The sequence below is a fragment of the Sciurus vulgaris genome (assembly GCF_902686455.1).
Source record: "Sciurus vulgaris genome assembly, chromosome: 2".
Taxonomy (NCBI): Eukaryota; Metazoa; Chordata; class Mammalia; order Rodentia; family Sciuridae; genus Sciurus; species Sciurus vulgaris.
This window is the reverse complement of record NC_136462.1, coordinates 23,893,235-23,911,277: the sequence shown is the minus strand read 5'-3', so window position 1 is coordinate 23,911,277 and position 18,043 is coordinate 23,893,235. Positions and strand designations below refer to the sequence as shown.

The following is an 18,043-nucleotide window of genomic DNA, read 5'->3' as shown; positions in this document are numbered from 1 at the left end:
TAATCTTTCATGGACAGCAGCCTTGATTAGAGCCAATTTATTTCACTTCTGTTTGTATCTTTTCCTCAGTCTTGTTCCATAACATGCATTTTACAGAGATTTAGATATAATTACACGGAAACTCTATTCTTTATCTCATTATCCTTCATTAATGCTATGATGGGCATTTTGCCTCATCAATTCCTGGGAAGAGCAGACAAAAACTCAAACTCATCGACATGACTTCATGCAAATATTGCTTTATATTTCAAGGTAGTAGCAAAGCTCTACAATTAATTATTTTCTATATTAACTTCCCTAGTTTTCTTCACATCAATTCATTTGTAAAATCTCTCACCATCTGGTTTTGTCTTACTGATAAAGTAAAACAATACTCAAATGTTGTCAATAACTCTATAATTATACACACATTTTTTTTCTCATTCCTACTTTCTTTGAACCCTGTGTGACGTGATATTACTTCTTCCTAGATATTTTGTTTAAAAATATCTTATCATTATGTAAAGAGATGTCTATGCCCATTCTCACATACTTTCATACCTCCCAATGTGTGTTCACGTTACTTTCTGGTCAGGAATATCATATGTTAATTCTTTAGACATAGGACAAACACAAACATATAAAGTGACTAGTGCTGTATTCTTATACCCAGCCTTTCTCTAATCCACCTTTTCATCTACATCTCTCTGCCTTTTCTGTACAATTTTTCCTAATCATCCTATTTCTCAGTGTTTTCTTCCCCTTTGACTATCTAGTCTGTTGCTGAATATATGTAAACATTCATTTTTGACAGATTATAACTGGAAAAAGTATTAGAAATACATTTTTCTGTGAAAGTATGCTCATAATGTACTACTTGCTCAACTTTCATGTATCTTAATTAAATCTTCATTAACCTAAGCTATAGTGCTCAAAATTGAAGTAAAGAATAATATGATATAAGGAATATAAGTAACATTCATATTTTATAATATGCTTCAGAGATTTACATATTATTTCATGTTTAAAACAACAGCATTGATCACTTGCAAGGGCTGTGTTTAATTTCTCTATGCTGCGGATATCATATGTAAAGCAAATTACCTGATATGGCCAAAGTATATAGATCAAGCAAATTAAGAGTTAGCACAGTGTCCAACACACCAAACACATTTAATACCCCATTGTTTCTACATATTAAGATGTTATCTTCCATAAACAAATGTCAAGGGCTATTATGGCAACTGACATTGGAGTTTAAAAAGAAAGAGTAGCCATAAGCATATGTGAACATATTATCAAAAAAAAACTAAATAATAGCCAATATTAATACTAATATTTTTACCTTGTATTTCATATTGTAGTATCTAACTTTATAAGCCATCTTACATTAACTTCAAAATGAGCCAACTTATAATTGGAGATATGAGTTCTTAGAGAGTATAGAAATTATGTAACATCCAAAGTTGTACATTAAAATTTGTGACCTACATCTGTCAATTTGAACCCACATCTGTATTAATCCCAAACCATCTTCTTCATACTATACAAGAGAATTAATATTCAGATCAAGTATTATGGGAAGAGGCAGACTAAAAGTTATGAAGTACAGTTAATCTATTTAGTTGAGCTCTGGAATTATCAAAGATTGTCCTATGAGACTGAAGTATCTTTAATTCAGATACTTTTCTAAATGTTTTATGATGGTGATGATTTAACTGTACGACTGTCCTAAAGTTTTCAAATGTTATATGCATTTACTAAAGTGGAACAAATAACAAATACGGTGATTTTATATATACATCTACAAAAATTAAAAATATCAACATTCTCCAAAACATTTTTAGGTTCATTTTTCTGTACTCATTCCTTACATAAATGGCTGCATTTCATTAACAGTATTTTTAAAAATCAAGAAAATGTCAAAGAATTGAAATTATTCCTTTTATGAAAACTTCTACATGATTCTTCTGCCTCTTTCCCACAGAATTATAAACTACCAAATAACCAGTTTTATCTGTAACAAAACCCCTTGGTAGTTTCCTAGAGGTGAGAGCAAATGCTAAGTCCTTGGACCAGAACCAAATTTGACATAAGCACCCACCTTCAAGGAATTCAAACATCTATAACCACTTGAGTTTTTATTTTTACTTCACTATAACTACAAATTGAGCAGCAATACTCCTTTTAAAACAAAGAAAAGGTAAACCAAATATAGATAGTAAGGTAAATATATTTTTAGGATCCAGAGTTTGTCCTCCAAAGTTTGAAGTCCTAGTTTAGCATTTGAATAGATGAATGCACAAGTGATTTAACCCCTCCAAGTTCAGTTTTCTCTCCTCTAACGTAGATTCAACTTCAGTACCTAAGGGGTAGAGTAGTTTGGGGGTTAAAGGAAAGACTGTATATACCATACTTACTATTGAACCTGCAATACAGAACTCAATGGAGGGTAGCAGATTATAAACTAACAACAAAAACAGCCTATGATAAAGAAAAATTCAAAAGCCAGGCTTCTTAACTCCAAGGATTTTTTCCTTAATCAGAACTGCTGTCTCTCTCATAAAACATTTTCTTATGGACAGTAAGACATAGATAATTCAACAGAATAACACCACACTTTTTGTCACTATTACAGTGCAATAGGTATAGTGCCTTATTTTTTAAAAATGCAAGAAGCTGTTTTGTTTCATAAAACTTTCCAGAATAAAAATGTGATTACCATGTAACCATATATTACAATCCCATTATAATTAGATATTAGGAAACTAACTGAAAATTTAAGGCATAATTACTTTGAATTTTTCCATTGAGTCCCTGGAAAAAGTTTTACAAGCTGCATCAATTTCCTTTCCTATCACACCAAGAATGGATTCCTGTTCAGTCTCCAGACAAAGAAGCTGATCCTTTAGCTGCATTCTGGCTTCTTCCATCCTCCTTAAGTGTTCTTCTTCATTGCTTATATGTTTTTCCTATGGCATTGATAAAACACAAAACAAAAGTTGACTAAGTACAGGAAAAAAATACTTGTACTATCTACACAAATAAATTGCAGAACTGGACAAGAAAAACAGATCTGACTCTATCAGTTCCTTTACTTAACTAAAATAAAATATGCACTTATTTAAAGTTATGGAGCGTTCACAAGTGAGGCAGACTGGAAACGGGAGCAAATACTTGACAAACAATATTATAATAATTATGTAACCAAAACAAAAAGTGAAAATAATCCTTTATCATTTAATGGACATTTATCTTCAGCAGTTCACCATAATCCATCATCCAGGTATGGATCTCAGCTTTGTAATCGTAGAGTAAAAGCTAAAGCTATAAACTGAATTTGTCCTACACATTAGTAAAACACCAGAAAAAAAATGAACCAAATATGATGCTGTTAGTTTCTTCATCTGAGAAAAAACAAGTGCTATTACCTGTATTTCATCCAGTTTTTTAAAAACCAAATGCAGTCATACTACTAAGTATCTCTGAGCCATGAAAATTTGAGAAAAGCAAGATAGAGATACATTCTAAGAAAGCAAACATACTTAATCAAAAGATTTCGGGTGGAGTGGTACCAGGGATTGAACTCAGGGGCACTCAACCACTGAGCCACATCCCCAGCCCTATTTTGTGTTTTATTTAGAGACAGGGTCTCACTGAGTTGCTTAGCGCCTCCCCATTGCTGAAGCTGGCTTTGAACTCATGATCCTCCCATCTCAGCCTCCTGAGCTCCTGGGATTACAGGCATACATCACTGTGCCAAGCTCAAAAGGATTTTTGAAGAAGTCCTTTAAGAGATTAAAGTTTGGGGGCCTACTGTAGGCAAATCCATTCTCAATCGCTACAATTATGCAATAACATTACAAGGTGAGCATCCCCAAAAGATTTTGAGCACCAATATCACACACAGAAAGGTTCAAATTCTGGAGCATTTTGGATTTTGGCTTAGAGAAGCTCAAATTGATAAACTCTCTGAAAATATTCCAAAATCTGAAACACTTTTGGTCCCAAGCATTTTGGATAAGGATAGGCAACCTGTACTAGAGAAATTCGAAGTGATATTACACAGGTAGAATTCTAACAAAGTAATAGAGTGAAATATATATACATGAATATATATATGTTTATATATATATATATATAGTGTTTATATATATATAGTAACACCCCAAAGTCATGATGAATGGTTATTATGTCCTCAAACATTACATAATACTATAATTATCTTTAATTACCCTATTAAGTACAATAAGACCAAGATTATGTTGGTAACAAAGCCAGCTTGAATTTGAAAGAACAATGAGATCCACTCATTGAAAATTAATCATGAAAAGAAGAATGACAATTCACCATAAGAAATGCAAATGCTATTTCCTTTCACTTCAATTTATATTAAAAAATGAACCAAACCTACTCTACTGAAAGGACAGACCCTTGGACAACCTGCCTTCTGCCCTTATTTGTCTCATTTATCATTAAGATTACTATTGCTTATCTGCTTCATCTTCCTTCTTTTCACTGTCTCAAATTTTGACTACAGTTTTTCAAATATGCCTACATATGTCTACCCTGAACACAACTGACTTGTACAAGTCTACTTGAAGCTCTATAGTACTTCAAAATCAGTTGGGAGCCAAGAGACATTTATCTTCAGCAGTTCACCATAATCCATCATCCAGGTATGGATCTCAGCTTTGTAAACTTAGGAACTAGAATTTCTTTTCTTTTAGGTATTTCTTTTATTTAAATTTATTTTTATTGTAAACAATTAGGATACATGTTGATTCTCTATTTGTACATGGAGGCATAACATTTGTGTAATCATACATTTACACAGGGTAATGTTGATTGATTCATTGTTATTTTTTCCCTTCCCCCCACCCCCGACCACTCTTTTCCTTCTATACAGTCCCTCCTTCCTCCATCCTTGCCCCCTCCTCCCCCCCATTATGTGTCATCATCTGCTTATCAGCGAGATCATTCTTCCTTTGGTTTTTTGAGAATGGCTTATCTCACTTAGCATGATATTCTCCAATTTCATCCATTTGCCTGCAAATGCCATAATTATATTATTCTTTATGGCTGAGTAATATTCCATTGTATAAATATACCATAGTTTCTTTATCCACTCATCAATTGAAGGGCATCTAGGTTGGTTGATTGTGATCTGCCTACTGTGAATTGAGCAGCTATGAACATTGATGTGGCTGCATCTTTGTAGTATTCTGCTTTTAAGTCCTTTGGGTATAGGCCAAGGAGTGGGATAGCTGGGTCAAATGGTGGTTCCATTCCAAGCTTTCTGAGGAATCTCCACACTGCTTTCCAGAGCGACTGCACTAATTTGCAAACCCACCAGCAATGTATGAGTGTACCTTTTTCCCCACATCCTCGCCAACACCTATTGTTGCTTGTATTCTTGATAATCACCATTCTAATTGGGGTGAGATGGAATCTTAGGGTACTTTTGATTTGCATTTCTCTTATTACTAGAGAAGTTGAACATTTTTTCATATGTCTGTTGATTGCTTGTAGATCTTCTTCTGTGACGTTCCTGTTCATTTTCTTAGCCCATTTGTTGATTGGGTTATTTGTATTCTTGGGGTAGAGTTTTTTGAGTTTTTTATAGATTCTGGAGATTAGTGCTCTATCTGAACTATGTGTGGCAAAGATTTACTCCCACTCTGTAGGTTCTCTATTCACATTGCTGATAGTTTCCTTTGCTGAGAGAAAGCTTTTTAGTTTGAATCTATTCTTTTAGGTATTTTGAGTAGAGTCATCTTCAGCATCAGAGTAACATTGAGCTCACAAGAGACCAATGATAAAACTAAAATGCCATTCAATCATCCACATGAGTTTAGGTGAGAAACCTAACTGCCATGTGTATCATGATGTGCATGTTAGCTTAGTCAGTACATTACCTCCCTGTAGACAGAACTGGATGGGACAGCACAGTATAGTCAATGTTGCTTAATAAAGCGGAAACCACAACAAAGAGAATTCGTTTTTTAAAATAATATTTAAAAGGTACCATGCTAATGAGAGTCTAGCATGTCCATCTAAACATCAGGAATTTTCAAATCACAATTGCAGAAGTGTTCCATTCTTCTGGGCAATGTTGAGATGGGGATTGCTGAAGGGAATACCCCAAAGTTTCTCTTTTGTCCACATTGAACATCTGTACAAACTTTCACTCTGGATTGATACATCATTTCTTTAGATCTGTCACTATTTTTACCAACTCTTACTCTCTTATAAGAGCCTTTCTGAAAAATTAACATCCTGGCTCTGAATAATTTTTGATAAGTAGTTTCTTTATTAGAAAGCAACCATTGATCAAGTCCCTAGATGAGGATACTCATTTTCCCATAATTCCAATGTACCCACCACCTACATTTTCTGTCCATCAAAGTTAATCCTTCAAGACCCAGTCTCCTTTCTTTCTTGCTCTCCCTCAGAGCATGTTATTTATATCAAAGCATTACGACCAATCTCCATTTGAAGTAAAACTCAGAGAATCATGGGCTCACATAAAACTTGAGATCAGGTTCAAGTTCCTGTTTCTTCAGAAACTCCTTCTTTGACATTTCTTATAGGGGCAACCAACCCCTACTTGAAAATCTCAAGTTCACATAACAGAATACTGACAAAGCTGCAAAAGCTTTCCATTAGCATAAATGCTATATTTCATAATTAAACACATGAATTTTCTACCCCACAAAGCCTTCTAACCTTCCAGGTAAAAACTCCTGTTCTGGGCTGAAGCTATAGCTCAGTAGTAGAATGCTTGCCCAGCATGAGTGAGCCCTCTGGGTTCAATCTCTAGTACAACAAAAACAAAACAAACAAATAAAAACCTAGTTTTTCACATGATATTTTATTTGACAAGGTTTCTGCTATTAGACTATACTGGTCCCCATCATGTGCATGTGCTCTGAGACCCTAAATTAAAGATTAAGTAAATTATTTCAATCTCTACTTAAGCAGCACTATGATTTGGAAGTGGTTTGTCCATCCAGGGTTCAGGTGTTGGAGATTTGGCCCCCAGTGTGGTGATGAGAAAGGTAATAGGAACTTTGAGATATGGACCTAGTGATAGGAGGTCATGGGGAACATTGCCAACAGAAGAAATTAAAATTGTTGTCATGAGATTCTGTTTAGTTCTCATGAGAAGGTTGTAATAGAATATTAAGTGTAGCCCCTCCCCAGGAACTGGCTTCTGTCTTGACATATGATCAATCAGTCTCACATACATTTCTATCATGATGTAATCTGCTATGATCTCATGCAGTTAAGGGCCCTCGCCAGAGGCTAAACTGGACAATCTTGGATTTTCAGCCTTGAAAACTATGAGGTAAATAGCACGGGCATTTTGTTTCAGCATCAGAAAAAAGACCAACACACCAGGTATAACTGGATTTTACTTATTCCTTCTACAAATATTTATGGAAAGCATACTAAAGACAGAGTAAACCAGGCAACAAATACCTCCTGCCCCAACAAAGTCAACAAATATCCCCATAAAATTATATCACTTTTGTCCCATCCCATGCTTCTGGCTTGGGAATATCTATCTGAACCCCAATTATGGCACCCAAATAAATTACCTGTTTCTATCCATGTTTCAAAACAATATACCAACCAACCAAGCAGAGCGAATTCTGGAGTAGTGGTGTGGTAAGAAATAGGTGAAGTTAATCCAATCACATTTCAGATTTGGGAACACTAGAGTAATAAGGGCAAATGATAACATCTGGACATTATTAAGGCATTCTCTTGTCTTCTGTTGAATTCACAGGGGGCAATATCTCATGACCATACAACAAAATTAACATATTTTTAGGGAACCAGTGGTACAAGCAGTAGTTTAGATAATGTTCAGAAATGTGGAAGAAATAGTTCAACTTCAGTGTTTCAGGATGAATGCACACAGGTACCTGAGATAGGGAATATATGGAGCTTTGTTTGAGGAATAGAAAGGAAAATAGATAAATCTGACTGTAATAGTCTAGGAGATCCAAGAAGAAGATATCCTTGATGATGGCTGAGTTTGAGAAAAACCTTGGAAAACAACCCAATCCTTATTTAATAAATGAGGAAATCAAAGCCTAACTTGACTAAAATCAAACAGCTTACATATAAACCATAACCTAAGTTCTCTGACTCCCTGACTAGAGTTCTCTATTAAAATGCAAGAAAGGCTGAGTTCTTAAAATTGGAATTTAGAAAATTAATGTGAAAAACTCAGAAAGGTTATCTATTAGCAGGTCACAGGAGAAAAACTCAAAACCAAATTCTGAATAAGCCCCTATTATAAATGAAAATATATGAAATACTGGCATTCTCGGAATATATGGCCAAAAAAGCACAATGGACATGTACAATATTCCAAAGTTCTAGGGGCTATCCATCTACACTGGAGATGTACCTACATACCAGTAAAATTTACTCTGAGTCAATTAGTTAAGAAATGTACTAACTACACACTAAGCAATGTATACTTCCATTCTCAGGATAGTAAAGGTTTTATGAAGCTTCCATTTTCAGATAAGAAAGGCTTATAATGTTGGCATTTAGGTCCAAAGGAAATAAAAAGTAAGACTGCTTACAATTTCATACTAAATACACACACACTACTAACTCTGTAATTCCAAATTTAAGAAATACTACTCTAACTATAGAATTATGATTTAACACTCCTTACAACTGAAAACACTCACTTTCCTAAAGACTTTAAGATTAAAATAAGACATAATCTTAAATATAACAACTTCCATAAAACTAGTGTGTCCAAAATAACATTTTCTTAGTACAAGCGTATGAGATTCCTTCAACATCTTAAGAGTTCCAGAAATACCACTTTATTTCCAGTATACTTATTATATGAAATAAAGTTTTTCACATCCCTTAACAGAAATACTGTATTAAATAATACACTCATACCTTAATAAAACATCACCTTACAAAAATAATGATTTACTTTTACTGAAAAGTAACTTCAGTAAGCAAAGATGATGATATTCCAGCCCAAAGACCCTCTTCAACACATCAACAGGAGATGGAAAAGAAATAGAATAAGAGGTAGGAAAAGAGTCAGATCAAATAATATTAAAGGCAAAAAGTAAAATTAATGCAATTTAATTCAAAGTTATTGGAAACAAGACCTAACACATCACCTAAAACATTTTGAGGAAGAATATATCCAATAGCTCAGGCAACCTGAGCTTTAAATCCAGGACACTCACAAGCATTACAACTCGAATTATAAAACTATCTCAAACAAAAATTGGATCTGTCTGGAAGACATTTATTTGACCCTCTAAAGAAGGATCACATTCTACTGAGGATTGCTTTAGCTATTCTGGGTTTCTTATTCTTCCAGATGAATTTCATAATTGCTGCTCTATTTCTGTAAGGTACATCATTGGGATTTTAATTGGAATTGCATTGAATCTGTATAGCACTTTTGGTAGTATGGCCATTTTGACTCCCATAGCAAAAGAAATAAAAGCAAGAATCAACCACTGGGATAGATTCAAACTAAAAAGCTTTCTCTCAGCAAAGGAAACTATCAGTAATGTGAAGAGAGAACCTACAGAGTGGGAGAATATCTTTGCCACTCATACTTCAGATAGAGCGCTAATTTCCAGAATCTATAAAGAACTCAAAAAACTCTACACCAAGAATACAAATAATCCAATCAACAAATGGGCTAAGGAAATGAACAGCCACATCACAGAAGAAGATCTACAAGCAATCAACAGATACATGAAAAAATGTTCAACATCTCTAGTAATAAGAGAAATGCAAATCAAAACTACCCTAAGATAGAGGATGTGGGGAAAAAGGTACACTCATACATTGCTGGTGGGTTTGCAAATTAGTGCAGCCGCTCTGGAAAGCAGTATGGAGATTCCTCAGAAAGCTTGGAATGGAACCACCATTTGACCCAGCTATCCCACTCCTTGGCCTATACCCAAAGGACTTAAAATCAGCATACTACAGAGATACAGCCACATCAATGTTCATAGCTGTTCAATTCACTATAGCCAGATTGTGGAACCAACCTAGATGTCCTTCAATTGATGAATAGATAAAGAAACTGTGGCATATATATACAATGGAATATTACTCCGCCATGAAGAATGATAAAATTATGGCATTTGCAGGCAAATGGATGAAACTGGAGAATATCATGCTAAGTGAGATAAGCCAATCTCAAAAAACTAAAGGACGAATGATCTCGCTGATAAGCGGATGAGGACATATAATGGGGGGTAGGAGGGGTCAGCGTTAGGGTTAGGGTTAGGTTTAGGGTTAGGGATAAGGAGGGTGGTAAGAATGGAGGAAGGAAGGATTGTATAGAGGGAAAAGAGGGGTGGGGGCGGGGGGGAAGGGAGAAAAAATAACAATGAATCAAACAATATTGCCCTGTATGTAAATTTATGATTTTTAATTTAAAAAAATGATTAAAAAAAAAGGATCACATTACTTACACTAATACTTGATGCAGTTGCAACGAAGTTAAGATACAATACAAAATACCAACCAGCACAGAAACTATAACACGACTCAAAAAGAAGGAACCTACTACAGCTATTGTAGGTATTTTGGGGAAAATTTAATCTGTATAGTTACACTACTGCAGCTCCAATGGCCTTGCAAAGTAGCCAAAAAATAAGTAAATAATAATTTTAAAAAACTCATCTAGTGCTAGTAATATAATTACTTTTTTCAAGATCATTTTTTAAAAAATAAATTTTACATAATGGTGAATTTCTGAAATTCAAAGAATGGTCATATATTAGACAATCTGATATGAAAAAAAAATAAACAAAAGCAATAACAACTCTAAAATCAAGGGTTCAGGTTTAAAAAACATCTCCATGAATCAACCTTGTATATTCTTTATTCCCTGAGAGACCAATGGTACTAAGAAATTCAAAGGACAAGGGAAGGTCATTAACTGAACAGATTGTTCACTCATTATAAAAGTCCAATAACAAATGCGTACCTCCCCCTCACTGACAGATATCATGACAGCAGATAACCTGAGCTCATAGACAAGAATACTGGAGGACCCCTCTCTGTGCTTCCATGACACTTTAGGTAAATTTATGCAATGTCAGCCTCCTTACCAGATTATTAGTTCCATCAGGGCAGCAATCTAATTCTTCTTCATTTCAATATCCCAGCAACTAATAGTGTCTCACTCAACAGTCACTCCAAAAACTTTTTGGAACATAAATGCCTTTTATGTTCATTCCATGCAGTCAGAAGCCTAATTTACGTGTCAAGGATAACAGAATCCAACTGAAAACTGGGTGGTGGACAGAATCTCTAAACTCAAATAACTTTTGTTTCTGCAAGCTATTTTCACTTTTTGACACAAATTAATTATTAAATAAACAATTAAAATAGTCATCTTGTCAGTAGCTGCTGTAATCAAGGTAAGATGAGGTCACAAAAATGAAATCCCAGGAAGTGCTAAGAAGGGAGATGCAAAAGTGAGTCCACATGTGAAAATTAGCTGGTTGTTTACAAATATTTAACAAGCAAAAGAACATAATAGTCCTACTAGAAGATTAGTGTTTTCAAACAAAAATGTTGCTGTTTTTTTTTTTTTTTTTTTTTTGTTAGATATACTCTGTTCCTTCTCCTATGTTACATAGATGTTTCACACTATTTTCTTCAAAGGACAGGAAGAAGTTACTATTAACAGCATGTAAGAATAAGACTGATGGGCCAGGCATGACAGGGCACACCTAACTCCCAGTAATTCAGAAGGCTGAAGCAGGAGGATCAGAAACTTAGTGTGACCCTGTATCAAACTTTAAAAATAATTAAAAAGAAGAACTGGCAGGTATAATTCAGAGATAAAGCTGCCCTGAGTTCAATCCACAGTACCCAGGAGGGGGAGGAAAAAAACAGACTTACAGAAAAAGGAATGGCATACAAAAACTGGTCATATGATTTGATATATGTTAAAACCTGAATGTAAGAGACTTTTCCACTCTATAACCTGTTTTTTTGCAGGCTTACAACAGTAATTCATAAAACATTGGCAAAAAAAGGGGTTGGAGTTGTGGCTCAGTGCAAGAGAGTTTTCCTAGCACGTGTGAGGCACTGGGTTCAATCCTCAGCACCACATAAAAAAATAAAAATAAATTTAAATTTAAATTCAAATTTAAACTTTTAACTCCATTTAAGGAAACAATTCTTCCCTCAGTCTTTTTAGTATCCTTTTCTGAGAGAGTATTGAGTAATACAAAGATTATTAGTAGCATAATCAAAAGGTATTAGGATATGTATTGGATACAATCCTAGAAATTAATATTAAAAGTTGGAAACAAAAATACCTTCTAAGGGGTATTTTGTGCATTCATTATTAGGATCACTTTATAATTCTGACATATTTCTCATAAGTCAAATATCTAGAAACAAAAAACATTAGTTACTTAAAATCAGTCATTTTTTTATATATTTCTAATTCTGAAACAATATGGACAAAGAAACAAATTATGCATTTGGAACAAGCATTGTTTAATTTTCAAAAGATAAAAATTATCATTCATCTCAAGAGAAATGTTTATAAGCTTATGGTGTCTTTAAAACCCATTGGGATTTCTTCTTCTGCTTTTTAAATTTTTCCTTAAAGAATACTTAATTAAGCATGCATTGTTCTTATAAAACAATATGCAAATAAAAGTTAAAAAGTGAATCTCCAAATACTATAGCTCACATTTACCGCAAACACCTCTCTTATTTATTTTTTTTCCAAAAATCTATAGAATATTGCTTGATTAACATTAAGTGGCAGAATGAATTAGATCAATAAGCACTTTATATGGCAATAAAAGGTAAACTCAAAGAAAACAAATCTGGGCATTCATTTTGTGTTCCTTTTCAGTATTACCCAAAGCTAGTCAGGACTGCTTAACTTCAAGCAAAGCACTGAAACACATGCAATATAGAAACTGTATGGCCTACTTCACTGAATTTCCAGACCACAACCAATCCTAGTTCCATTACTTAGCCTAATACCTACCCTGTAGGGATCATACCCAACTAAAGAGGTAAATAAAATTAAACTAATAGAACAGGCTTTTAATGAAAAGTGCCAACATGTTTGCTGTCCTCCACAGGACCTTCTCATTAACAACCACTCAGTGAGGATTAAATGGCAGGTCTCTCAATCAAACCCAAGTCAACTTTGCCTTTCTTCCTGGAATTCATATAAAATTTAAAATCAACCCCTTCAATTATAAATGGTTAATACAGAAGTCATTACCAATAAAAAGAAGTTTGAAAATGGCTCCATCATCTTCTAATTCCTGTGTCCTAATACAGAAAGTAGAGACTAGATGTACTTCTATACAACTTTCTTTCACGTCCCTACCTTGGTCCCAGCAGCATTCATACATGCCACTCTGATTTCCCATTGTACATTCACTTCACTTTTGCATTCTCAATTTTTTTCTTAACATCTGACATTGTGTTTCATACATGGAAAACACTCTGTTGTTTCAGCCAATTCTTTGTAAAAGTCAAGGATCACTCTGAACTTAATGACTACGAGTAATTCACTTAACCCTTTCACAATCACAACTGGAAAATTTATCAGTTTTTAAAATTTTCTTGCTATTTTCAAAACAAGAGGACTGTAACATATAATTAAATACATTCTATTTTTTACTTAGAGTCTCTTATTTAAATTTACTTTCAAATTAATGTATGATGGTTACAGCTTTATTCTACTTACGATTTAAAATACAAAAAGCTTAAAAATACTTAAAATATCAAAGAAAAAAGTCTCCAAAAATGCCCTAAAATGCAAACACTAAAATAAAATGCTACAACTCAACAGCTCATTTGCTTCTATTACTTTTTCATTCTTCTGGAAAAAAATTGAAATTAAAGAATTCTCCTCTGCTACCATCAAACAGCTCTCAGTCAAAATGTGGAAATGTGATATTGCAAAGAAGCAAATACAAAACAGACATTTGACAATCATATATTTTTCCCATATCATCAAAAAAGATCAATCTTAAGCAGATGGTGAAACAGAATCAAAATACAATTTTTTCAGTTGACAGATAACACTGTACTCTTTTAATGTGAAGAGAGAATTCAACATCTACTCCTTATATTTCCAAAACAGAAATTTATTATACTCATTCATTTTTTTTCCTCACAGATATGTTATATGTGGAAATTTCAGATATTAATTAGATATTTCTAACAAAATCATTCTTGATTTCCATTCCAAAATATGTCAGACTGAAAAGTAATAGTATATGGTAATTGTTGAATGTAATAACTCTAAATTTAAATTCAATGCTAAGAATTCAAAATAAAATACACAGTCATAGTCCCGGAGCGAGCTGGCTGGTGAGTCAGGCCGCCTGCATCATGGAGGTAGCAGGCGGGCACCCAACCCACCTGCCTTGAGGAGCTAGGCGATGGGCAGCCAACCCAGCCAACCACTATTCCAAAGACAGACGCCATCACTGAGTAACCTACCCAACCATCACACCAAGGTCTGCTGCCATCACGGAGCAAGCTGGCAGACGAGCCAGCCCGCATGCATCCTGAAGCTAGCCAGAGGCTTTTTTATAGACTGGTGCAGGCACTTTGAATTATTCCTGAGGGAGTGGCCATCATCATTGGAAGGGCAGCTCCCTTCCTGAGACACCTACAGGAGGATAGAGAACCTCTGACAAGACACAGAAGTCAAGAAAAGGAGATACCGAGAGACTCAGGACCAACTCAGAGCCACCAGGTGAGTCTCTCCCTCTGGTCGGGCTCCCCGGATGGGGCAGTAGTCCTGAAACGCAGAGAACATCTTGGAATAGAGTGGCCCAGTGAGACTCCCCTACTGGAGCCAAGGACCCAGTCAACCAGGAGCATTGCAAAGGAGGGCCGCACAGCGAGAGGCTTTGACACAGAGGGAGGATCCGAGGCCCAGGGGTAGCTCCAGTCCCCAGGGAACAGAGGAGGGCTGCGCAGCAAGGAAATCCCTCACAGGGCCAGGCTCCTCAGCCCAGGTGGTAGGTTAGGACGTCTGGGAACATCGCAGAGGAGGGCTTCCCAGTCCAGGTGGTAGTTCTGGAATAAAGGGAACTTCTCAGAGAAGAGCTGCCTAGCGAAACATTCCCACCAGGTGAGTCTTCCCTGCTGGGTGTGGCTTTCCAACCAGGATAGTAGAACCAGATACACAGAACCAGAACAGACGTGCCCCAGTATGCAGTCTAGTCCCCCTTTGACTCACCATTAGTCAACAAGTGGAGGCGCCTCTGCTCACTGACAGGGAATATACACCACCTGAAGGCCACCACCCCTAGAGGGGCAGCTTCCTAGAGGAGCAATGCATTATCAAGTTCCTCAAAGACTTCAGGCTACTGAAGGCTAAGAGGTGAGTTACTGGAAATCTACAGAGACAATATTAGTCAATAGAGGAAATCTGAAATATCCCAGAGTTTCACTACTAGAGGAGTAGATACCTGAGCAATATGAGAAAACAAGGGAAGAAAATGTCCCAAACAAACCTAGATGGTATAGCAATAAAATCAAATGACATCATGGCAGAAGAAATGTCAGAAAAGGAGTTCAGAATGTACACAATCAAAATGATGAGGAAATCAAACAAGGAGATGAAAGAGCAAATGCAGGCATTGAAGGATGAGATGAAAGGGCAAATGCAGGCATTGAATGATCGCACCAATCGACAGTTAAAAGAGCAAATACAGGAAGCAAAAGATCATTTCAATAAAGAGTTAGAGATGTTGAAAAAAAAAAACAGAAATTTTTGAAATGAAGGAAACAATAAACCAAATTAAAACTCCATAGAAAGCATAACCAATAGAATAGAACACCTGGAAGACAGAACCTCAGATATTGAAGACAAAATATTTAATCCTGAAAACAAAGTTGACCAAACAGAGAAGACGGTAAGAAATCATTAACAGAATCAACAAGATTTATGGGCTATCATGAAAGGCCAAATTTAAGAATTATTGGGATTGAGGAAGGCTTACAGAAACAAACCAAAGGAATGAACAATCTATTCAATAAAATAATATCAGAAAATTTCCCAAATCTGAAGAATGAAATGGAAAATCAAGTACAAGAGACTTATAGGACTCCAAATACACAAAATTACAACAGACCCACACCAAAGCACATTATAATGAAAATGCCTAACATACAAAATAAAGACAGAATTTTAAAGGCTGTGAGAGAAAAGAACCAAATTACATTCAGGGGGAAACCAATACGGATATCAGCAGATTTTTCAATTCAGACCCTAAAAGCTAGAAGGGCCTGGAACAACATTTTTCAAGCCCTGAAAGAAAACGGATGCCAACCAAGAATCTTATAGCTAGAAAAACCTACCTTCAGATTTGAGGATGAAATAAAATCCTTCCATGATAAACAAAAGCTAAAAGAATTTACAAAAAGAAAGCCAGCATTACAGAACATTCTCAGCAAAATATTCCATGAGGAAGAGATGAAAAACAATGATGTAAATCAGCAAAGGGAGGAACTACCCTAAAGGAATAGCCAAATAAAGGAGAAACCAAGTCGTGTCAAAAAAAAAAAAGAGCCAAATAACCAGGAATACAAATCGTACCTCAATAATGACCCTGAATGTTAAAGGCCTGAACTCATCAATCAAAAGACATGGCAGATTGGATTAAAAAGAAAGATCCAACAATTTGCTGCCTGCAAGAGACTCATCTCATAGAAAGAGATACCCACAGACTAAAGGTGAAAGGATGGGAAAAAACATACCGTGCCCATGGACACAGCAAAAAAGCCAGAGTGTCCATCCTCATATCAGATAATGTGGACTTCAAGCCAAAGTTAGTCAGAAGGGATAAAGAAGGGCATTACATACTGCTTAAGGGAAGCATAAATCAGCAAGACATAACAATCATAAATATCTATGCCCCAAACAGTGGCTCATCCATATATGTCAAAAAAAAATCCTTCTCAATTCCAGAAATCGAATAGACAACAACACAATAATACTAGGTGATTTTAACACATTTCTCTCACCATTGGACAGATCCTCCAAACAAAAATTGAACAAAGAAACCATAGATCTCAATAACACAATTAATAATTTAGATTTAATGGACATTTACAGAATATACCATCCAACAAAGAGCAAATACACTTTCTTCTCAGCAGCACATGGATCCTTCTCTAAAATAGACCATATTTTAGGCCACAAAGCTAATGTTAGCAAGTACAAGAAGATAGAGATACTATCTTGTATTCTATCAGATCATAATGAATTGAAATTAGAAATAAATGACAAAGTAAAAAACAGAAACTACTGGAGATTAAATGATATGCTATTGTATGATGAATGGATAACAGAGACATCAGGAAGGAAATTAAAAAATTCTTAGAGGTAAATGAGAACAAAGAAACATCATATCAAAATCTCTGGGACACTGTGAAAGCAGCACTTAGAGGAAAATTTATTTCATGGAGTGCAGTCAATAAAAGAAGAAAAAAATATCAACAAATAAACGACCTAACACTACAGCTCAAAGCCCTAGAAAAAGAAGAACAGACCAACACCAAAAGTAGTAGAAGACAGGAAATAGTTAAAATCAGAGCTGAAATCAACAAAATTGAAACAAAAGAAACAATCGAAAAAATTGACAAAATAAACAGTTGGTTCTTTGAAAAAATAAACAAAATTGATAAACCCTTAGCCACACAAAGAGAAGACAAGAGAAAACCCAAATTACTAAAATTCAGAATGAACAATGAAATATCACAACATATTTAGAAATACAAAAACATATTTAGAAGCTATTTTGAAAATCTATACTCCAACAAAATAGAAAACCTCGAAGACATCAATAGGTTTCTAGAGACATATGAATTACCTAAACTGAACCAGGAGGACATACACAATTTAAATAGATCAATTTCAAGTAACTAAATAGAAGTCATCAAAAGCCTACCAACCAAGAAAAGTCCAGGAACAGATGAGTTCTCAGCCAAGTTCTATAAAATCTTTAAAGAAGAGCTCATTCCAATACTT

At 35.0% G+C, this 18,043-nt stretch overlaps 1 protein-coding gene across 13 annotated transcripts in view; it reads right to left on the bottom strand.

Moving 5' to 3' along the window:
• Nucleotides 1-18,043, bottom strand: part of CEP128 (centrosomal protein 128) — a 418,511-nt gene that overhangs the window by 241,680 nt on the left and 158,788 nt on the right. For all 13 annotated transcript variants that reach the window (XM_079128040.1, XM_079128046.1, XM_079128049.1 and 10 more), the window contains one exon: nt 2,775-2,951. In XM_079128040.1, coding sequence (XP_078984166.1) covers nt 2,775-2,951 — 177 coding nt within the window. The remainder of the gene's footprint in view (nt 1-2,774; nt 2,952-18,043) is intronic.